We start from the raw sequence: 24,512 nt of genomic DNA on the forward strand, positions 1-24,512 counted from the left end.
GTGTGGTTAGCCAGTGTGGTGTATAAAGTATAATCAGGCCGTTTTTCTGAGATTCAGGGGTTAAATCACCATTTAGATGACTAATATTAGCAGAACAAATTAGAACAGAGAAGAACAAATTCTTAAAAAATGTACAATCCCAAAAAAGTGAACCTACAAAACCATGATGCATTTGAAACATTTGAATACATACACTATCATGTCTCACCATTGCTTCCCAACAGGGTGATAGGCCTAATTGTTGAATTAAATGCATGTCTTCCAGCAGCAGGTGCTTCAGGAGTTTACTGGTCAAGCACACATTCAGAAAATTAAACCTTAGGGTTGATTCAGTCGTGGATGGAGACTGTTAACTATAAATAATACACACCTGACTGAGTCAGTTATAAATAAATGTTTTATCACTTAACTTTTAAGAATCAAGCCACGCTTCAAGAGGAATATGTGTTTCATTACTACAATATACTGATGAGAGGTTTGAAACCTTAGCTTTTTTCCTCTATGCTGGATAGTGTTGTGAGATCACAAAGTGCTCTGTTGCATTTGCCAGATTCATTTAGGGCAGGAAATGATCTGCCAGGAAATTGAAGGCTGTGTGCTAGTTCAGAGGGCTTTTGTTCCCCTGAGGTAAAAAGAAGAAAGAAAATAACAAACAATCCCAAAGAAGAAACTGCTTAATATCTGCTTCTTTAATTTCACACGACCCGTTTGTGATTCACCTTCAAGAGAAAAAATCTAGTAGTTCTGTCTGGGTAGTAAAAATGTGAGGCTTCATTTACATTATTTTGTAGCTTAATAATGTTTTCTAACTTAATTGTGCCAAACTTTGAAAAATTATGAATGCAACCTGTTACTTCTGATAGTTATACCTGTTGTATAGTACCTGCCCAACACACATCAGTCAAAGGGGACTATTAACTAAGACAGATTTTAGGTGGGGAAGCAAATTTCATACCTGTTAATCATGTTGCCTTGTACTGAAAGGTTTAATATGCTATTAACTTGTGATTTAATAAGTCTATATGTAAAGAACAATGTGTTTGAAGGCATCCTGTAAAATTTATTCTGTCCTGTGTGATGTGTAAAGCATTAAGCTTGTTGAGAGGGTATTCATTTTTTAAATCTTAATTTATCATTTATTTTAAATTGTGGTCATAAATTCCAAGACTTCTTTTGGCATGAAATCCAATTAATTAGAAATTTGAATTACCAGAAATTACAGTATTTCTGTGATGCACAAAGTTAATGGTTGTATTTTGTGGCCAAGTATGTTTGTGCAGTGTCTGACATGTGAAAACCACAGACTTCTGCAAAGTGTTTCCCAATACTGTCAATAAAAATACTCATATTTTATCCTATGTATGCTGTGCAGAATGAAGATGATGCATGCTATAACTTTGTTAGAAATAATTAGGCCTAACTGTTCTTCAGTAATCGAAAACAAAGATGTATTCAGCATTGTCTTTCGGACATTTTCCTTCCGGAGCTGCACAGAGTTCCATTTGGAGACCTTAAGGTCATCCGTAGGGTTAATACATTTTTGGTGTTGACCTCCTTTTTGCCTTTTCTTTTGAAGAGAGAGAAGCTGTTGACAAGGGAAGCATCATTGGGCACCCTAATGCCTATGTTGTGGAGTTAAGCGCTTAGACCCTTAAATGTAATGAAGGTGATGGCTCCAGTGTGATTTCCCTCCTCTTTGGGGAGGAAATAGGAGTGAAATTACATTGGAGCGATCACATTTATTCCTTCCTAAATAATTTTGTACGTCTCCTCAAACAGTGATAAGCAGTGTCAGCAGGCCCAGCACATACTTTCATTTGGTAATTAATTGGATATGCAGTGAACCCTAACTGTTAGCTTCATTGCTTGCTCCTCTGCTCTTGTTTCAAGAAGTTATTCAAGCGCAGATAATTAACACAGCTGCAGCATGGCTCAAGGAACACATGTGTAAATGGTATAATTTTGTTGATCAGTGATATTTTCCAAAAATCCACACACCTAGCTTCAATTCGCACTGATATTATTTTTTTTGTTTTGTTTTTCATTTGTCTTCATAATTTATTTTAGATTTTAATTCCAAATGTGACATTCACTGTAATAGTGCTCTTTGTGTTTGCAATGCATATGCATTCATGGGTAGGTATAGAGGTGAATTGCATTGCTTGGCACTGGAAACCACCTCATATTCTGCAGTGAGCCTGCGAATTGGGCAGTGATGCAAAGCTACTTAACCCCACCTGGCACTGCTCAGTCTGGGGCACAAGCAGCTGATGTGTGTGGCAGGAGTCTGAAGCAGCAAGCTACCAATTTACTCACCCCGTACTATTTCATTCCTACTGCCTCAATCACAGACTGCAACACAACAGGGTTTTTGAACAACATGTATTCCTTCCATTGTTAGAGAAATGCATAAAACCTAGAATGTATTCAATATTTCCATATCTCCTTTATAATACCAGATGAAAATAACCAACTGGTATGGCAACAGAAGGCTGCCACACTGGGCTAGTCTGTACTAACTAGCCACTTGAAATGTCTGTGAGAGGTAGCTTAAAAGCATGCTATTTCTGTTGAAAAAGCAGAAATGTGCTACTGATGCATCTTGACGTATTAATAATACCACGCTTTAAAATAAACTTTACAGTAAAGTTCAGCTGTGTGTTTTAGTACAGGTTGTTAAATGTCCAGGAGGTACTAATGTGTAATCGACAGTAATTGCTGATTGCCTTGACCTAAACAGGGAAACATTTTCAGCAGTGACTGTTTTTCAAATGTCTGTAACTCAGACACTGAGGTTTTTTTTTTGTTTTTTTTTCTCATTATCCTACCTCGTGAATGGGAAACTGACACAGCAGGTCTGAAATAAATTCAGATGTGAATGGTCATCTGTCAACCAACAGCAATCAAGAACTTCACTCGCTCGGGTTTCACCCCCTGTGTAGCATCTGACTGAATCTCAAATTGACACATTTCCACTTCCAGTTGCTTTGTATCTTCAGCAAGAGTGTTTTCCGCACATCCAAAGATGTTCACTGGCGGGTGATATGATAGAGTACACTTAAGCTTGCTTTTAGAAAAGATATTTATATCTGCTTGAAGCAGATGTCCAACTGAAATCTCTCAAACTGAGAGCAGAGAGCTTATAAACTTTGTTTTGGCTACATGCAGTTAAAGCTGGAGCTTTATGAGTCTCCGCACACAGCCAGAAGCATTACCTTTGCCTACTTTCAGCTCCTCTCATACAGTATAAACATGAATCTTGGTTATAGAAGTGCATGCATTTAAAATAGATGTTGTGCTACTCCAGTTGGGTGTGTCTCCTGTAATCTCGGTTTCTGGAAAATGAAAAGAGGAGAGAAATAATCTGGCATGGTAGCAAAAACCAACAAAAGCTCAGGGTAAGATTACCACATTTTCTATCTAAACTCTCTTGCACATTAAGGGCATTATATCCTTTGGTTTCTGTAAATTTGATTTGCAGGAAAGTATCGGTTGAATATGTTTGAAACCAGGGGTTGGGAGGGGATAAGATGCGATGCTGCAGGGCCCAGAGCCATTTAATTTATTTTGACTGCTTTCTCCCTCCTTTTAAGTATCATTTCAATAAAAAAAAGGAAATTTTCATCAAAGACGGGCTTAATCAAGATGTATCAATCCATTAGACATTTGCATATATTTGTTTTTTAAACCTTCACATCAAAATCTATTAAGGTAAATTCAGAAATCACGGTTTGCTGCCTTGGTCTCTTCAGATGTACAGGTCAGTCAGTGGTTCTGTTGCACAGGTGAGTAATTAAAAATAAATTGATCTAATGGGCTAAAGTGCATAGACTGTCCTTGATATATTTTCAGCTGTCTTATTCTGTCCTTTTTTAAAATTTTGAGTACACCTACTAATTACATGGCTCGTGACTGAATGCTCCGAGCAAAGCCAGCAGTTTGGAGATAGTGAGCTGCACACTGATCACATTCTGGGATTTGAATACATAAAAAGATAATGTATGATATAAGCATTTTAAACCAAGGCTTTGAGGCTTACGTTTTATGAAACTGATTTCCAAACCACTGATTTGGTGATTCATTTGATGTGAGTTTAGGATGCTTGAGTTGCTCTGAGATGCAAGCAGTTTGGTAGTGGCCTGAAATAGGGCATCACTTTGTGTTCAAAGCTCCCGGCCGAGGGGAAACATCCGATCGCTTTGAAAATAAAGCTGCAAAAAGGAAATTCTGGTTCTAAGTGAACCTTGTAATCAAATTACTTTTTTATTTTCTTCATATATGTATTCATAAGTAAATCTAATAATACATTTTATCATAAGTAGGAGCTTGTTTATGACTGATAATTGTAAGTATTTTGATTTGGATGGTGGTATCAATCATGCCTATTAACTGTACTGGGGAAAAGCAGATTATCGTGTTGGTCTCCAGCTTCCTTCAGCTGTGTAGATCATTTTCTTAACAGCCTTTATAGAGAAATATATGGAAATGTACTAGTTTCCAAACTACAATAATTTTAATGATGTAAGGCTGCTGTCCTGTGAAAAATGTTCACTGGCCTACATGACTTTTAAAGGTTTTCCAACAGTTTCGATGTTTCATGCTGTCTCCCTTCATTAAGTGGCTGTGACGATGTCAAGGATAGCTGAGCCTTATTGCTGCTCATCCTTCTCCTGACTGCAGGTTAATCCGCTTCCAAGGTCTCTAAACCTGCAATCCAGAAATGCTTAATAAGGGAAGACGCCAGTAATTAAATATTGTGGCATCTGTGTCTGTGTTCGTTGATTTAATTAAAAAGGCTTGCAAAATAAGTATTAAAAATTTTGGAAAAAGAGGAGAAAGTAAGAAATGTCTAATGGTAACCACAATTGGATGTGTGTGAACCTGAATTCAAAGATGATAAATAGGTACAGTATATCTGCATCAAGTGGTTTCAAGAGCCACGCCTTTATAGTGCCTTCATACAGGGAACATAATTAATGCTGCAAAAGGTTACAAATCCAAATGCAGGCTATGATCTTTGCAGACTGTATCAAAATGTTCTCTGTGGCAGCAAATATGTGGTTTCTAGCTGCCTGTGTTATGGAGTAAGCCTGTGGATTCATGACTTACCATCTGCTGGCTTTCACTTACAGAACTGAGGCATGGATGTGTGTCAGGTCCGGTTGACCCTTGAGTGGTCACCATGCAAATCAAAACCGAGAACATAAGCTTGAATGGATGCTCATACCTTTCTCAGCCTGGGACATCTTGTATAAATGCAGAGTTGGACCAGTGGAGAAAGTTGTATCTCACTGCTTTGGCACACAGTGCATGGCTTTGTTATGCCTTTAAGTTTGTTTTTCTCCTGATGATTGTGCTCTAACACAGTCAGCATTATGCTCATATACTATCTGGATGTATGTTGCGATGTATGGACCAGAGAGTAGTAATGTAGCTTTGGTTGGGTGACCGATAACATTATATTAATAGAATATTAACATGCTGCCTGAAGTGTTTCTGCTAATTGTGTGGCTTTTTGTTTTGATCATTACCTGAGTGAGAGAGAGAGTGCTTTCAAACCAAACAGCTTAACTGATCAATGGCTCTCTGACCTTGTGACATATGTTGAGGGCAGAGCAGAAATTCATAATTCCAAACCACAGTGGCTAATTTGCTTGTCAAGGGCTGACCAGACAAGCCACAGACCAGTAGCAGACCTAACAGGTTTTTCGTTTAAACCGTTAACGAAGTGAATACAATTTCAATTTGTCTTCTATCTCTCAAATAGCGTGGGCCTTTTATTTAATACATAGGAACACTAGTCCATTATATCCTTCTCTCTGAGGTGTGAACTGCTGCTTGCCAGGTGTTTTGTCTTCAAAACAGCAGTCATTCCCTGACTACAAAGCCATAAGCATTATGTGTTAATGCAGCCACATTTACATTACTTTGAATGGAAAACGTTCATGCTTAAAAAATATATATATATATTCTTATTAATAAGTCCTACAGAATTGCATTAAATAGCATACCAATGAAAATAAAGGACTAGGGTGGCAGGAGGAGAGAGTGGATCATAAAACTAGAAATAATACAGAATTCCTATGAAATGGAGTTCTGTGATGGATACTGTTTAACCACCTGGCAGGAGTGTTGCTAACAAAATCCTGTGAAGTCATAGTATTTGTTGGTGAAAAACAGGGGATTGTGTTTGATCATCAAGTTTTGATCTTTAGAAAAAAAATTCTATTGCACATTATTAACTGTTTTGTAGTCGTAATCACATCAGTAGGAAGTTAAATCAAGAGCCAGATCTCTTGCTACAAAGGTTGCCAGGGCTAGTTAATGATTGAAAGAGTTAATTATGAACATTGTTCAGTTTCCTTATGTAGTGGCATATGGAGGTCCACCCACCAAATGAAATAAGCAGGCTGCTAAAAATACATATTGAAAGCATTGTTCGGCAAAGGCATTGTAGGCTCCGGCACCAGCAAGAAAGTTTTTTGCTTGGATTTTCTTTTCGGCGGAGATAGACATTTTAATTAATATAAACACATTTTCAGTTGCAGTGACTAACCGTGTTACATTTTCTAGTCATGTATGGCTTACTGACTTCCAGCTGCAGTGTTTGCTGGGCTTTTCCAATGTAAAAGCTTACCAGAGCGTTTGCCAATAATCCGGTCTTAATTAGCATTGGGTAGCCCATCTGTTTGACACTATTTCTCTTCATTATACCCACAAAAGAAACCAGAACAGCATTTTAACCTCCTTCCAGCAGCCTCTCATACAGCAAGGTCAAGTTTCACTTTACAAGTAAAGGTAGAAGCCTGTACACCATATACTGTATCTGCCATGTCAACTTTTTAGATTTAATTAATAGTGGTTGTCTTCCGGATTTTTGTACAGTAATACTGCAGTACATCGGACACATCTGCTACCTCTTTATCCCATAAGCCGTTCACATACAGAAGAGCATTAACTGGAATGGCAGTTTCTTGACTAATGGCTTTCTACACACAATTACAGGCATTGTGATTGGTAAAGAAAGAATAAATTGTATTTATACAGAACTGTGTTAATTTAAACCAGGATCGCAGCCAAGTTATTTCCAGACATTCCTGAGGTATCTATGTAAGCATGAAGTTTGTGTTAACTTATTAGAGGTCAACAATACCACATAATGACCAGTTAGCATTCAGTTTATTATAAACTTTTTGTTAGCTGTTTAGCTTAAGCGTTTCTTGACATTTGTATTTCCTGACTTAATGCCTTCAGGCTTGTTTTGATTGACACTTCTTGTGTTAATTCATATATAACAAAATTTGCTTATTTATGAAAAAAATGAATCTTTAAGTAACAGGTATGACATGAAATCAGTTAGAGATGAATGCATTGATTGTTTTTTCTGCATCCCGCCAGTTTGTGCCTTGTTAATCCTTATGTCCAGCATCTAATTTTCTGTACCGCCTCCAGGCAATTTAGTTCTATAAGGGGAATAATAGTGCTTTGGAATTCATGATTGAAAGACATTATTCTTTAGGGAGTAGAGAAAATAAGCGCAGTGTTTTTATAATGCTTCCATGTCCTCTTCTGGCTGTATCGGTTCTTATTGGACCCTGTAGGCTTATAGTCTGATTCAGCTGTGCATGGTCACAGTTTGTTTTTACACAAAGTTGTGAACCAGTACATTGATATGCTACTTGGTTGCTCTATGAGTTTGTCTCTGAGTTCCAAAGAATCCCGATTGGATCAGTGTTTAATGCTCGTCTCCTTATGAAATTCACTGATCTGTTCATTAGAATACCTGTGGCTTCCCTTTAGAAGTAGGAAAGGCGTGGCACTTGGCAGTTGTGATTCTCGGCTTTGTAAATCAGACTGCCAGGGATGATGTATACACAGTCCCTTTTCAGAAAGGAAGGAAACAAACTTAAAGTAATATTGTGTGTGAAAGGAATTCAGATTTGTAAAATAAGTTATCTATATGAATAGAGGGTCAAGCAGTGTAAGAGTATGGGTGCAGTAGTTTCTCATTTTCAGTGATTATCAACAATGTGCCTGGACCTCCCAATGCCCTAGCCAGCACCCTGACACTATATGATTGGTTTATCTAAAAACAAATGGCCTAGTGAATATACATTTGCCAGTGAGAATGTAAGTGTACAGTTGGTTTACTTGTTGTATTAAGATCACGTTTTAAGATATAGATTTAATTTAATTACATTGGATTGTACATGCCTCAGACGTCCTGAACTTTCACTCACAAACTTGTACTTTTGTTTCGCATAGGAAAACCTGAAAACACTGCACACTTGTAGCTAATTAAACTGTAACAAAATCAGCTTGCACATATTGTATTTATCTCCATTGGCACCACATTGTTTAGTACTGTCAGCTTTAAGCATGTTTAACAGAATGTTAGAAATCTGCCGGCCCGGCTTTTCACAGAAATGTGCGCATATTAGTCTACGTCTTTCCATATTGTCATGGATACCTGCCATCTGTTGGCCGATGCTGATACTACATGATAACCCACATACACCAGGCTTAATTTATTAAGTCTAATAACAGTTTATTTTTTTCTTTACATTTTCAAATTCCAGGCATGAAAACTGTCCTCTATACTGAACAAAACGTAATATGTAAAGTGTTAGTTCCATGTTTCATGAGCTGAAATTAAATATCCCAGAAATGTTCCATATGCACACACCTTATTTGTCCACAAATTTGTTTACGTCCTTGTTAGTGAGCATTTCTCATTTTCCAAGATAATCCATCCACCTGACAGGTGTGGCATATCAAGAAGCTGATTAAACGGCATGATCATAACACACATGCACCTTGTGCTGGGGATAATAAAAGGCCACTCTAACGTGCAGTTTTGTCACGCAACACAATGCCACAAGATCTTTGAAATTGTTGCATGTTGCGTTTATATTTTTGTTCAGTGTAAAATGGATCCTCAACTTATACATTTGTTTACCCAGTTTAGTTTCTAATAACCACTTGCAGGAAGGTGCTCGAATGTGACCCAAGCAGTGGGATTGCTGTTTTCCCTGTAATTTTGTCTCCTGCATCCCCTTTCACCATTTGTATTGATAGATAAGCGGCTGCTTTTTTTGTTTGCAACTGTAAACCAGCAGCAAATCAGTGTTAAGGATTAAACCTGCATACACATTCTTATCTCTGCAGTACATGTCAAAACCACCTGTCAAAACCACACACCATTTAAGTGTACATTGAAGCTTTAGATTGTCGGATGTGTTTTTGAGCTTTCTGTGAACCTTAGTCTGACTAACACTATGACATGTGCCTCTGTAATGGCATCGTCTCAATAACTCCAGTGTTAATATGATGTATTGACTAAATGATCAGTTAACCAGAACAACAACAAAAATGGGCATACTCTACTGCTAAGGAGATAACGCTTAAAAAACTAAACCAAAAAAACTCCCCCATTTCATCTTTACGGATAATCTTGCAAGTTTTTCTGATGAGGTCAGAGGCAAGTTTAAAGCACCATTGCTTAAGCAATACGTTTGTTGCTTTAACCAACATTGACAAATTGTTTAATTAATTTGAAAACATAATTTTTCACTACGTTTGTGTGAGGGGATGAACTTTGAACTTTATTTAACTCTTTCACAATGTGCTGCCCGTTTGGTATTATTTATGTTTATAGTCCTGCCTTTAGTGATTTAAGATGCATTAAAATAGTAAGCAATAGGCTGTTGTAATTTGAGCAAAGATATAGCACATCAAAGTTGAACAAACTCTGTGGTTGCATATGCTTCTGACACCTACTTGTGTAATCTACTGAACCTTGTTACCAGTGCTGGATGACACATTTCAAAGACAAAGGAAGTCTGAAATAGAGTTTCTAATCTGCAGCTGTGCATTAGTGGTGTGCAAGATTAATTCTATCCTGCACCTGATGTGTGAAACGGGGTGTGTTTTGTTTTGTTTTTGTCCAATTGGCCATCTCCTTTTAGTTTCCTCATCTGAAAATCCAATTGGTCACACTGCTGGTGACTTTAATTCTCTGGCAGTGTTCAGCCTGTGTTGATTTGTGGAAAGGTGGTTTAATTTCTGTAAATTGCTCATTAAAATCGTCGACCTTGTAAAACGAACAGTAAGAATGGATGTTGTTTAGCAACCAGTCATTCATGACCATTCTGCCAAAAGCGCAATTGGATATTGTCATTCAGTGCAGAAAGTGCAGCCTTTTTCTGGCTGGGACCAGTTTTCAACCTTATTCCAAGACTGCAGAGTTAACTCTAGCTGAGAGTTAATAGTTAAGCTCCAACACATACATTTCTACATTTTTTTTTTGTACTAGGAATTCATACTGTTCACATAGAACTATCCACTTCAAATTGTTATGTAACATGCATATTTATTGGACATGTCATGTAGAGTGTGCCAACAAGCATAAGAAGTGAGCATACATCCCCAGCTATGATTGTATGTTTGTTAAAATCTGGATTTCTGAGTTCTAAATCTGTTCACATTAGGGAAAGTGTTATTATCAATATGATGATGCACCAAAAGTTTACATTTTATTCTGAACATTATGTACTGGAATTGGCTAGCTGGTTTCTGTGGCTAAAGATACCATACAATGATCAACCTGAATTTGAACTGTACGCATGTATTGGAAAGGTGATGCTGTGGGTTAATGGTGTTCTGCTAGTGACAGGGCTTACATACACACACACATGATGTCTGCTTTTAATTATGGATATCAAGCACACTGGCTGTTACCATGGAGCGGATATCTTGAAGCTGTGCATCGCTTAAGAGCTCTGCTTAGTTGTAAATTAGGTAGCAGAAACTCGTATGGATGATTCACAGAAGTCTTATTTTTGTTTTTCTCTTGAGACATGATTGATGAGAGCTGAATTGGTCATGTACTGAGACATTTGGGTTACCTTGACCTGTTGAGCAGGGTATAGTGTGTATAGTATGTATTTATTTTTTAAACCGTAAGCGTTGGCTGAAAGGAAAGGACTAGAATGAAGATTTATTGACTGTGATGGACTCTGATTCTCAAGCCGCAAGTCCAGAATGATTGAGTAAATAGTGCTGCTTTTTAATAATGTCTGTGTATAATATATAATATGTATATTACATAATTGATATAATATGTATGTATGTGCATATATACAGTACCGTGCAAAAGGTTTAGGCAGGTGTGAAAAAATACTGTAAGAATTAAGAATGCTTTCTAAAATAGACATGTTAATAGATTATATTTATCAGTTAACTAAATGCAAAGTGAGTGAACAGAAGAAACATCTACATCAAATCAATATTTGGTGTGACTACCCTTTGTCTTCAAAACAAATAGCATATACACTCACCTAAAGGATTATTAGGAACACCATACTAATACTGTGTTTGACCCCCTTTCGCCTTCAGAACTGCCTTAATTCTACGTGGCATTGATTCAACAAGGTGCTGAAAGCATTCTTTAGAAATGTTGGCCCATATTGATAGGATAGCATCTTGCAGTTGATGGAGATTTGTGGGATGCACATCCAGGGCACGAAGCTCCCGTTCCACCACATCCCAAAGATGCTCTATTGGGTTGAGATCTGGTGACTGTGGGGGCCAGTTTAGTACAGTGAACTCATTGTCATGTTCAAGAAACCAATTTGAAATGATTCGACCTTTGTGACATGGTGCATTATCCTGCTGGAAGTAGCCATCAGAGGATGGGTACATGGTGGTCATAAAGGGATGGACATGGTCAGAAACAATGCTCAGGTAGGCCGTGGCATTTAAACGATGCCCAATTGGCACTAAGGGGCCTAAAGTGTGCCAAGAAAACATCCCCCACACCATTACACCACCACCACCAGCCTGCACAGTGGTAACAAGGCATGTTGGATCCATGTTCTCATTCTGTTTACGCCAAATTCTGACTCTACCATCTGAATGTCTCAACAGAAATCGAGACTCATCAGACCAGGCAACATTTTTCCAGTCTTCAACTGTCCAATTTTGGTGAGCTTGTGCAAATTGTAACCTCTTTTTCCTATTTGTAGTGGAGATGAGTGGTACCCGGTGGGGTCTTCTGCTGTTGTAGCCCATCCGCCTCAAGGTTGTACGTGTTGTGGCTTCACAAATGCTTTGCTGCATACCTCGGTTGTAACGAGTGGTGGTTATTTCAGTCAAAGTTGCTCTTCTATCAGCTTGAATCAGTCGGCCCATACTCCTCTGACCTCTAGCATCAACAAGGCATTTTCGCCCACAGGACTGCCGCATACTGGATGTTTTTCCCTTTTCACACCATTCTTTGTAAACCCTAGAAATGGTTGTGCGTGAAAATCCCAGTAACTGAGCAGATTGTGAAATACTCAGACCTGCCCGTCTGGCACCAACAACCATGCCACGCTCAAAATTGCTTAAATCACCTTTCTTTCCCATTCAGACATTCAGTTTGGAGTTCAGGAGATTGTCTTGACCAGGACTACACCCCTAAATGCATTGAAGCAACTGCCATGTGATTGGTTGGTTAGATAATTGCATTAATGAGAAATTGAACAGGTGTTCCTAATAATCCTTTAGGTGAGTGTATATATCAGCCAATATCGATCCACTACTGGCTAAAGGCCTCCCCAAGATGTTTCCACTTGCTTATGTTTTTTTAACAGCTGCACTTTTCCATGTCACCCCTGCAATGTTTATAATTTCTTCTTCCCATCTTTTATGTAACTTATCCATCTCTTGAGATCCATTCTATTAACTTCTGTTGTCCATCTCTTATCTGTACATATATGCACATATACACACATACATACAAATACACCTGGAGATGATGGAATCATAGTGGAGATCCAAAAAGATGCTGACGAAGAAATGGAGAAGATTCTGGCAAAACTTCATGGTTTAAAAAAACCCCAGATCAGATAAATGGAACAATGCAACTGTCATTCTCCTTCACAAGAAAGGAGAGCAATAAGATGGTACAAAGATACAAAGATGGTAACACATCGCCTTCAAGACGCACTGGACTTTGCACAACCAAGAGAACATACAGGATTCAGAAGTGGATATAAAGCGATGGATCATAAACAATTTGTACAAGAAGTATTGGAAAGATGCAAAGAATATGAGCTTCCTCTGTGCCTGACTATGATACATTTTGCTTTTGAATATATATACAAACTAGGTCATCAGAGCTTTAAGAAATGAACACATTGAGGAAACCTATATAATTCTTAAATACACCGATCAGCCATAACATTATGACCACTTGCCTAATATTGTGTAGGTCCCCCTTTTGTCGCCAAAACAGCCCTGACCCGTCGAGGCATGGACTACACTAGACCTCTGAAGGTGTGCTGTGGTATCTGGCACCAAGACGTTAGCAGCAGATCCTTTAAGTCCTGTAAGTTGCGAGGTGGGGCCTCCATGGATCGGACTTGTTTGTCAAGCACATCCCACAGATGCTCGATTGTATTGAGATCTGGGGAATTTGGAGGCCAAGTCAACACCTTGAACTCATGATTCATCAAACCAGGTCACCTTCTTTCATTGCTCTGTAGTCCAGTTCTGATGCTCACGTGCCCATTGTAGGCGCTTTCGGCAGTGGACAGGGGTCAGCATGGGCACCCTGACTGGTCTGCGGCTACGCAGCCCCATACGCAACAAACTGCGATGCACTGTGTGTTCTGACACCTTTCTATCAAAACCAGCATTAACTTTTTCAGCAATTTGAGCTACAGTAGCTCGTCTGTTGGATCGGACCACACGGGCCAGCCTTCGCTCCCCACGTGCATCAATGAGCCTTGGCCGCCCATGACCCTGTCGCCGGTTCACCGCTTTTCCCTCCTTCGACCACTTTTGATATGTACTGACCACTGTAGACTGGGAACACCCCACAAGAGCTGCAGTTTTGGAGATGCTCTGACCCAGTCGTCTAGCCATCACAATTTGGCCCTTGTCAAAGTCGCTCTGATCCTTACGCTTGCCCATTTTTCCTGCTTCTAACACATCAACTATGAGGACAAAATGTTCATTTGCTGCCTAATATATCCCACCCACTGACAGGTGCCATGATAACGAGATTATCAGTGTTATTCACTTCACCTGTCAGTGGTCATAATGTTATGGCTGATCGGTGTATATCTACAGCAGTGCTACATCAACAATCCGACTCCACCAAGACACTGACCAGATCAAAATCTGTAAAGCAGTACCTCAAGGAGACATGATCTCTCAAACTCTTCCCGGCCACTCTTGAAGAAGTGTTCAAAACTTTGGACTTGGAACAAAAAGAAAGTAATCGTTAAATGTTTATTTGAACAACTTACAATTTGCAGATGATAGTCATATTTGCAAAAACACCTGAAGACCTGCAGCTTCAATTTCAAGAACTCTCACATGCAAGCAAGAAAACTGGACTTAAAATTAACCTGAGTAAAACAAGTCATGTTTAACATCTTTGAAAATGGAAGTAGATCAGCGGATACTCGAAGTAGTGAAGTCTACCACTAATCTGCACAGACGGAGAGCACCTGCTCAAATTGTGAAGTAAAAAAAATAATAATAATAATGGTGTCTTCTCATCATAAAGCCAGCCGAAGACTATTGTTATAGAGGATGGTATAGAAACCGGAAAATCTAAGGTTTTGACATTCGTTTATGTTCCTGATTTAGATTATAGTTTCTTGTGAAGAGAATATATATATAATTCTTTTTTTTTTTTCAAAGTTTTCTTATGCATGTAATAAAATCTCAAATAGGTGCAGGCTGTATTTTATTCTCATTTGAAATGGCTTTGATGCAGTTTTAGCAGCCTTTATTCATTGCATAATATTTTTTGCTTTACTGCTTGTTTGTGTGGATGTGTTTTAGATTGACAGAAAAACCCATCTGCTGTAATATAATGTGTGTGGACACTGGTTTTGTTTATTTCTTTGCTTTCATAATCATTACTAAGTCTATTTAGGGGTTTGAATTAAACAGATGTACCTCTGTAAACAACACCATTGGGGGGGAAAATACAATCTCAAGTTTCTTGGAGACACGATGGATGTCTTTGTTCTTTTTTGTATTGTGTTATTTTGTCACTTTTTGCTGCTTCCGCCAAGGATGTAAGAGTGTTGTTTTGTTTGTTAAACTTCCCCAGCTGCATTAACACACTGCCTCAGAGACTGTCAGCTTGGAGGACAGACTTTTCTTCAGACTGCCCGGTTACTAAATTTGAAAAACAATCCTATTTGAGATTTCTTGCGTTTTACTTAGCAGGTTGAATTGGAAGCATTTCAGGAATTTAGATTAGACAGATTTTAGACAGTGCTTTTGTAGTTTTTGTTGTTAGTGCTTGAACATAGTCTACATTTGAAGTGTAGGCCTATTTAATTAATCTCCAAGCCCATGTAACCCTTGTGCATCAGTGAACAAATTAGTTCTGGTCTGTGCCCTTATGTTTATTTATTTGTCTTTAAAAACCAACAAGTACTCTTTTGCATACATTGCATACAAGTACCCTTTTGCATACATGGTAAATAAAAATCTAATTTTCATTTGAGATGCACTACATTACCGCTATGCACCAGCAAACAGCAAGGCAAAACAAGGATTTCCCCTCAGGTCAAGGTGTCTTTAACCTTGCTCGACTCACTCTTCAAATCAGTCAATACTTCTTTCACAGAAGAACAGCTTCCCCACAGTGTGGTTCGTAATGTATGTACAGTGCAGTAATAAGTAGTGAGAGCAAAGATGAGGGGAAAAGCTAAAGAGAATAGATCTCTTCAGTTTAAATTGTAACACAGCGAGGGGGGCAAATGAGGCCCCTCTAACAGTTACTGGCAGATATTCACATGGAGGTCACAACCTGCAATCTTCCAAATGTAGCCTAGCTTGTGCATAGGAGTCTTGAACAGGCTTGGATAATGTGTTGGGACATTTGGAGAATGTGCACGTAGGGACACCGGGTGTCATCTGGTTTTAATTTCCAAATTTGTAAAAGTTACTCATCATCACAGATTTATCCTGTCTTTTTTTTGTTTTGTTTATTTAGTTTTTTAAACTGTGCGTGTTGGACTTAATATGATTTCAGTAATAGACCTAAATCCTTATCTGAATTTGGATGTTTTGTAGATTGTATGGATGACAAAAGATCTTTTAATTTCAACACGTTTCAGGTGAATGGTGCATTATTGGAATAAAATGCAAGCTATCCAATACTTTCAGCCACGTCTGTATTGTCTGTACACACACAAGTGTAAAACATGTATTACTGGCATTTTAATATCGGGATATGTTTTGGAATTGAAAATCAGCACACAGACCGCTGTGAAATACGGTTGGCAATGGCAAGGGGTTTTAAGGAGATATTGTCGTAAGAATTACTTAGTGTGGATAATGCATCTGCTAGAGATTCAGCTACAGGTGTAGTTAATGTGTTTAGAGATTTGAAGTAATGGAATCAACTGTGGAAGGTGAAATGTACAGTTTGCTTTTTTCGTAGTTTATATTTTTAGCAAATATACTGCTGCCCTCCAAATTTGAGGAAACCAGATCTGTGGTATTTAATGTGTACAAAGGGTCATGTTCTCAACCTTCAGAGAGAATTGTTTATCGGAGAACTGTTATCAGCCTCTGTTTTTGCACAGGATTTTTTTATTTTTACTCCAAGAAGTGACTTTCCACCTTGTGCCAGCATTCAAGCTGACTTTAATACCTTTAAAAGCAATCTAGAAGGCTGTGATGATCACGGTGCTCTGCAGGATTCAGATTTAGTTTATTCTTTTTAGTGCATACCAGCTGTTATATGTTGGTACCCCAGGGGATTAGTTTATCACATCTAAATCAATATTTAATTATTTTTATTATAGTTGCTATAATGCACTCGGTATGTCATGAATGTGGAAGGAAATTATTTCTGTGGCTTAAAGGAATGTGCCTGAAACCCTGCTATGTCACTGCAGCATATTTGACCCAAGTGTGTCTGAGATGCTTGTTCCAAAAATGATATTCTGTCCCTCCTCTAAGGGCTGAGTCATTGCTTGATTCACTAAGACATAATATACACTATGTATGCATAATATAACATAATATATAATATAACATTAACTTGACTGGTTGCAGGTGAACATTGCCACTTTTGTATTATTATTATTATTATTATTATGGGAAATCCCTAATTTTCCATCTTGAAGTTTTTTGCAACTCCTCCTAATTATTAATTAATAGTCAGCAGTTTCAAGCATATTCTTGACATCGCCACGGAGCAACACTGAGTCATCCAAGTCAATTAACAGGAACTGATTTGTTTCTTTTTAAAAACTGAAAAGAAACCTCCACTGACACCAGAGTCAAGTATGAATGTTGCACTTGAATTTATCTGGCACAGTCCGGAAAAGAGTTCAGTGTGGATGAGGCCTTTCACACCAGAGGATTAGATGATCCCAGACCTCACTTTCTAATGTAGTTTTGCATCAAATCTATTTAGTCTGCATTTGTTTTTTTGTTGGTTTTTAATGTTTTTTTCTTCCTCTTAGTGAGCTTGTATGGATTTCAGAATGGAAGTGGAGTTAACCTCAAATACACACTTAGTTTCCATATTTAGCTCAGTGTCTGTACCTTAATTCCTGTTTACTGTAATGTTGTTTTTCTCATTTTAAAATTACTGTGTATTTTTCCAGAGTGTGTTTTGTATATTTTCGTCTGCACCATCTACGGATACACACAATCAAATGCAGAACATTCCCTTAAGTGTTCCTGCAGGGAGATTTTCCTGTGTGAAAAGACCAGGTTTAGACCCACATGGTGATTGTATGCCTGGATGTTCAGTGGTTCTGCAAAGTTTATTACATCCATTTTGTTTTGTTTGCTTGGTTTTGCAGGCTGCTGATTTAAGTAAACCTATAGACAAGAGGATATACAAGGGAACACAGCCCACCTGTCATGACTTCAACCACCTGACTGCCACGGCAGACAGCGTCTCCCTGCTGGTGGGGTTCTCCGCAGGCCAGGTGCAGCTCATAGACCCCATCAAGAAAGAAACTAGCAAGCTGTTTAATGAAGAAGTAAGTCCTGAACTCGCTCAAATTTAAAACTGAGTTATAGGTTTGAGAAGTTTGAAGGATAGTTCTCACGTATATTTCTGGTAAATAAGATTGAATTTGTGGTATTGCTGCTAAATTGCAATAGGGATTATGGCCATTAAACAGTATGCAGCAAGGCAGAAATTAGCCATAAGAATCTGTGTGCAATGAGCTGCTCCTTATGGACTAGAGTTATTCTTTAGCAAACTAAAAAAAGTGCCCCCTTCTTTAGTTGAGCTTCTCTTTGCTTAATAATAGGGTTTATGTACTTAGAAGGAAAATGTTCTAGTTACAAGTTCTCATGTGACCTCAGAAACCTAAGAAACCCTGTCAGCTCAAGCAGGAATTTAATTCACATATTCTCCTCATGGCACATGGAAGCTAACCTTAGAAATGAGAGCTTTTAGCAGGACTTTGTCTGTTTATTTGCTGCTAAGCCTTAACCACTGATTTGTAAAGATATGCTGGGAAGAAGCCTAGAGTTTGTTATTTATTAGGTGAGCTTCTGTGTGCACTGACAGATAACACACAGAGACTCAATTTTTTTTCTGCTGTGAAACATAATTATGAGCCAGATGTTTTCAGTTTGCCTTCTTTTAATATGTGCTTTAAATAAAGCATATTTAAGAAAATCCATTCATCAAAAAACATAACTGTCAAGCCTAGAAACGATTACAAAATGAATCCAAACTTCTTCTGAAGACAAGAATAGTGAAACACAAAGTGACATGCTTGACACTTCCAGAGAGCAATTTCCTTTCATCAAGCATATCATGCTGTTAATGATTCAAGGGTCATTGTGCACTTTTTAATTTATGGTTTTCCTAATTGTACTTCCATGTTAAGTTGCTCAAGCAGCACCGATTACTGAAGTAGGAAACTAAAGAAAAAAAGTCATTTTGTCACTGTCATTGAATTTAATCTTATGTGGTGACATTTCCATTAAAAATGCAATTAATGAAGGACTTTCACATGTTTCCTTAATGGCATAACTTAACTCCCCTTGCCTTTTCCCTCTCCTTTTCTTTCCCCCGTTTTCCTTCAGAGGCTAATAGACAAGTCTCGGGTCACCTGTGTGAAATGGGTTCCCGGGTCCGAGAGCCTTTTCCTCGTAGCTCATTCCAGTGGCAATATGTACTTGTATAATGTGGAACACACTTGTGGAACCACAGCCCCACACTACCAGATGCTGAAACAGGGTGAAAACTACGCTGTGCACACTTGCAAGAGCAAATCCACAAGGAACCCCTTGTTAAAATGGACGGTGGGAGAGGGGGCACTCAACGAGTTTGCCTTCTCCCCAGATGGGAAATTCCTCGCTTGTGTCAGTCAGGACGGCTTCCTCCGGGTTTTTAATTTCGACTCGGTGGAGCTGCACGGGACAATGAAAAGCTACTTTGGGGGGTTGCTGTGTGTCTGCTGGAGTCCGGATGGCAAGTACATTGTCACCGGCGGAGAAGACGACCTGGTGACCGTGTGGTCTTTTTTAGATTGCAGGGTAATAGCAAGAGGCCACGGACATAAATCTTGGGTGAGTGTGGTGGCCTTTGACCCTTACACTACGAGCGTGGAGGAGAGCGACCCAATGGAGTTCAGCGGGAGTGATGAGGACTTCCAAGACCAGATCCACTTTGGTCGGGACAGGGCGAACAGTACGCAGTCCCGGTTGTCCAAAAGGAACTCCACCGACAGCCGCCCAGTCAGCGTCACGTACCGGTTCGGTTCCGTTGGACAGGACACTCAGCTGTGTTTATGGGACCTGACAGAAGACATACTGTTCCCCCACCTCCCCCTTTCCCGTACAAGAACGCATACGAACGTCATGAACGCCACCAGCCCCCCCACGGGCAGTGGTGCGATCAACCCGGGCAGCAACGGGAACAACAGCATAAGCAGCATCCCGGGCAACTCCTTACCCACTCAGCTTCCTCGATCCAACAGCCTTCCGCACTCGGCGGCCGCCACCACCAACAGCAAGAGCAGCGTCGTGGACAGCGCCATCGCGTCGGGTGTGAGCAAGTTCGCCACACTCTCATTGCACGACCGCAAGGAGCGGCACCACGAGAAGGATCACAAAAGGAACCACAGCATGGGACACATCACCAGCAAAAGCAGCGACAAGCTGAACCTGGTCACGAAAACTAAAATGGACCCCGCAAAGACTTTGGGAACCAATCTCTGTCCTCGGATGGAAGATGTTCCCTTGTTAGAGCCTCTTATCTGTAAAAAGATAGCACATGAAAGACTCACTGTCTTGATATTTCTCGAGGACTGTATAGTAACTGCCTGTCAGGAGGGATTTATTTGCACATGGGCGAGGCCTGGCAAAGTGGTAAGTCTTTGTAATTGAAATACATTTAAATGTATATATGGATAGATAGCTTTTTCAAAAGAAGCTTCCTAAATGGTTGTCTAAACTTGAGAACTTAAATAAATCACTTTAAAAGGTGAGAAAATAAAAAGCTCACTCTCAATAATAATAACTGGACTGGACTTTATCTGAACCCCTCATTAGCTTCCCTAATTCAAACCCTTTCACCTATGTTGTCACCTTTTGTGTGTCCAAAAAATACATTAATGGAAATGCATTCCTCTTAGGTTCGTATTCAGTAGGGTTATAAATGTATTTATTTGTTGAGGCCACAGATAAGTAGTGTCAAGTGCTGCTTTTTATGCAGCTGCACCAGAACATGCCTTGACATCTTGAGATCAGCTCCAAAATTTATTTTATTTCAGTGTTTTTTTCCTGATGTATGAAAAGAATGAAAGCACACTGCTGAGTTTCTTATGATTATTATTATATCAAAATGTGTTGATTTGGGGAGGACTCATTTGAAATCAGTGTTGGCTGATCTGCAAGTAATGCAGTATAGAGGTCCTGTAAGGGATCGGAGAACTCACAGGTCCGTTTTAATCCATGGCATGGAATTGGGAGACAATAGGGCTGCGACTCGCACAGAATTACCCAGCCCTGTGTCTAAACGTTAACCATGAATTACTCTGAACTTGTTGTCCAATATGGCAGGAAGAATAGCTGGTTTTGTGACAATGATCTCACTCTTGTCAATTGCTAGTTGATTATGTAGACCAGTCATTCTAGCCATCAGATCCCCTGTTTCTTGACCGTTCTGAATTCCCTGAACACAATAGGAGGCAAATGGTGATGTGAAAATGTAATCATTTTCATTTTTCCTTTCATGGTTTTTGGTCAGGTAGACATTTGTTCCTCACCACCACATTAGGTTCATATCATTTGGCCAAGTAATGTAATTTATTATTTTTTAAAAAACATTTCATTCTAAGATGTTTACACAAAACCCTGGTGCTCTTGCATTTTCCATACCATATGAACTTAAATGGACTGATTGAGTCTCTCTCTAGCCTTTTTTGATTGTACTTCAGATAGTCTTTTGTAAAGACATGGATGCTCTGCTCAGTGTAATTTAAGTAAACTGTGATTGTGAAATTCCATAAGTCTCACATTACATTTTAATGTTTTATTTTAATTCTTTGTTCATCTGTATTTTAATAAGCATTGCTCAGACATTTTATTACCTTTATGATCACAGCTCCCTCTTTTAATTAGATTATACATCATCTAGTGCCACCTCTCGGTGCGTTTGTTTTCAGATATTTCCAATCACTTTGTCTTGTACCAACAGCGTAAGTGAGTGACTCACCTCGCTGAGTCACCAGCGCCTTTAATATAGCATAGGAGTAGCACTTAGTCATGCTATACTCCTTCCTCAGCTGGGATAACAGTGTGTGTTGAGCTTGACACTGTTTCCCCTAAATTGCTAAAAAGCTGCCCTCCAGTATTTTGCACTAGTGACTGTCTGGTTGTCTGGTACTACTAAGAATTTGGTTGAAAGATATTTCCCGCAGTTTGTAAGTGTGTGACTGTTAGCTTAGATATGGCAGGAGGGGAGAGAAGAGAGAAGGGGGGCAATTAATTTGATTTTGTGTATAAATGTTCAGGAAAAAACACACATTTCTCACCTTTTCTTTTCAGGGTTTATTGTCATCCCAAAACCAAGCCAACTCTCCCAGTGGGACTGTAGTATAGCCATCATAATTCTGCTGCTAAGAAATCTTCATCACAGAGACGTAATGACGCCAGAGCCAGACGCTGTTCTTCATCCGCACAGCATTGCAAGTTTTTTTTGTTTTGTTTCAATTTGTTTTGTTTTTCCTGAAATGGCCTAGCGTGAGGTAGTGGTCTGCAAGCTCAAATGGAAAGGGTGAGGTGCAATTTTGGACGAATTTTGGTAAAATCGTCCTTGAAATTAAACCCTGCAGGATTTATTTATTCTCGCCCACTCTCCCCGGCCTCTTCTACTTTTACACACACAAACACACACACACCTGCCCCCCATGTATGTTTTTACTACACTTTTCCACTGGAGTCGCGGTACAGAGCTTGAGAAAATCAGAAGCAAATTGATCAGCCGATTCCTCAAGTCTGTGTTTCCGCCATCTCCAGTTGTGTTGTCATTGTATCCCATTTATAATGCAAAAATAATTAAATGGAAGAGAAAGGAAAACCAATGCTTCCCTAAAGATATATCCCTGTATTTTTTTTTTTTCTTTTAACTTAAATTAGTATCTCACCATTGAATACTTTGCACTGATTATTTTCTGTTTTATTATATAACTATATTGGATGAAAAAAATTTTTTGAAGACAGCCTTGATGCACTTGGGGTATGGCAAGTCATTATCTTCTGGCTTGAAATGTTGAAATGGAAAGCTGGATGCTGCAATCAGTTTTTTTTTTTTTTATGGAAAAAGAAAAATAATTTGTTTGCACTTAATAGTTTGTTAGAAGAGAATGGCTTTACAATTTGGGGTGTGCGAGGACTCCCAGACAGCTATATAAGGTGAAGAAAATATTAAAAAATGAAACCTTTGTATCTATTGAGCATTTATTTTAATATTGTTTCAAATTACAATCGGCTCTGTATTATATGTATAAATATTGTAATTCAGTGATTGATGGGGCAAAAATTGATCATTACACTAGTGGAAGTTCATCTTCATTAAAGCAAAATAGTGATATTTCTAATGCAGAAAAATTATACATATTAATAATATTAAAACAATCTTGAATATGCAGGTTTTTGTTTTCTTTTCTGTTGTACAAAAAAAAAGATCATTCAGATGTATTTTTCTTAATTAAATGTTTGGTATAGGAGAACTCTTTGTATCCAATGCTATTATGTCCAGGAAGAAGCTGAAATGCTTACTTGTTACAAATTTACAAAATGTACAGAAGTAGGGCAGAGTAACCGTCAAACTCAGCAATTATTTGAAGCTCAGGAAGTCAGCCGACTAAAATAAAAGATCAGAAATGCTATTCTATGTAAAGTTTAGTAGCATCCACTAGGAACAACTAGGTTCAGGGTTCAGCAGGATCCCTCTCCGTGTGACACTATTAAAACAGACTTTTAATGTACTTACCTTTTGTGCTTTCCAATCTTTCATGTCAATGGCCACTTTGAATTACTGCACACTACAAGGACATGGCCAGCCCAGCAAAGTGGTTTTACCAGTTTTACATTTCACTTTTTCTTTCTTCATTAAAAAAATATGGTTTACAAGGAGCCTGGTGCTTGTACAGTTACTTAAGTTGTCTTTCTGCCGTTATAACTGACAATGGGTGCATATTCATCTGAATCTGAACATTAAGAAACATAGCCAGAAACCATAGTTGTTATCATTATCAGAGAGCTGAGCACCGCCAATTCTACAGCGTTCACAATCTGTGCTCACAAAGGGTATGGCTAGCTGGCCACCAACAACATCTGTTGTAATGCCTGCAAAAATGGAAGTGACATTTTATTGCAATGTTTATTCTATGCAAGTGCCAGTCATTATACCAGCAGCTTACTGGTAACATAAGGTATAATGTGCTTCAACACAAATGGAAACTGTAAAATGCACCTGCATGTCCCTTCAATTCAGTAAGCTTACCTAGAAGCTTTTTGTAAAATTATTATTCAAAGCTGTGTCACTAAAAAGAGGTGTCAAAAAATTATTTCCTCTCCTTATGAAGTATTAGATTTCCTTCATTTCATGTGCTGTTGTGTACTGTTCCCATGTCCCAGCGCCTCTCTTCTGAAATTCACTTGTGTATTTCTTTTTCATTCCCAATTGACTCTCTTGTTTTCTGTTTGTCATGTTTTAAATCTGACATGCATCTTCGTGTTTTTTGTTATGGTTTATCGTGTGAGTGTGCTACAGGTTTATTTAGATTTCCATCACTTAGACAATCCTCTTTCATCTTATTCATAACAATGTGATTAAAATATGGCAGGGCTCTTGATAGACAATGTCTTCTTACTGTACCTGAAATGGAGAGGGTTTTTTCTCTCTGATATACTGCTGTACAGAGATTCTTACTGATACTAGAGTATCAGGATTTTAATTCTCTTTCTAAATGAAAACATTTTTTTTAATTCTGGGTGGTGAAAAT

At 38.6% G+C, this 24,512-nt stretch overlaps 1 protein-coding gene across 1 annotated transcript in view; it reads left to right on the forward strand.

Annotated features, from left to right (window-relative positions):
* wdr20a (WD repeat domain 20a) overlaps positions 1 to 23,641 on the forward strand; it is a 35,275-nt gene extending 11,634 nt beyond the window's left edge. The window contains exons 2-4 of the mRNA XM_066694361.1: positions 17,838 to 18,020; positions 19,084 to 20,370; positions 22,051 to 23,641. Of these exons, the coding sequence (XP_066550458.1) occupies positions 17,838 to 18,020; positions 19,084 to 20,370; positions 22,051 to 22,104 (1,524 nt within the window). The 3' untranslated portion in view covers positions 22,105 to 23,641. The remainder of the gene's footprint in view (positions 1 to 17,837; positions 18,021 to 19,083; positions 20,371 to 22,050) is intronic.
* The last annotated feature ends 871 nt before the right edge of the window (positions 23,642 to 24,512 follow it).

The sequence above is a fragment of the Amia ocellicauda genome, chromosome 21 (assembly GCF_036373705.1).
Source record: "Amia ocellicauda isolate fAmiCal2 chromosome 21, fAmiCal2.hap1, whole genome shotgun sequence".
Classification (NCBI taxonomy): Eukaryota; Metazoa; Chordata; class Actinopteri; order Amiiformes; family Amiidae; genus Amia; species Amia ocellicauda.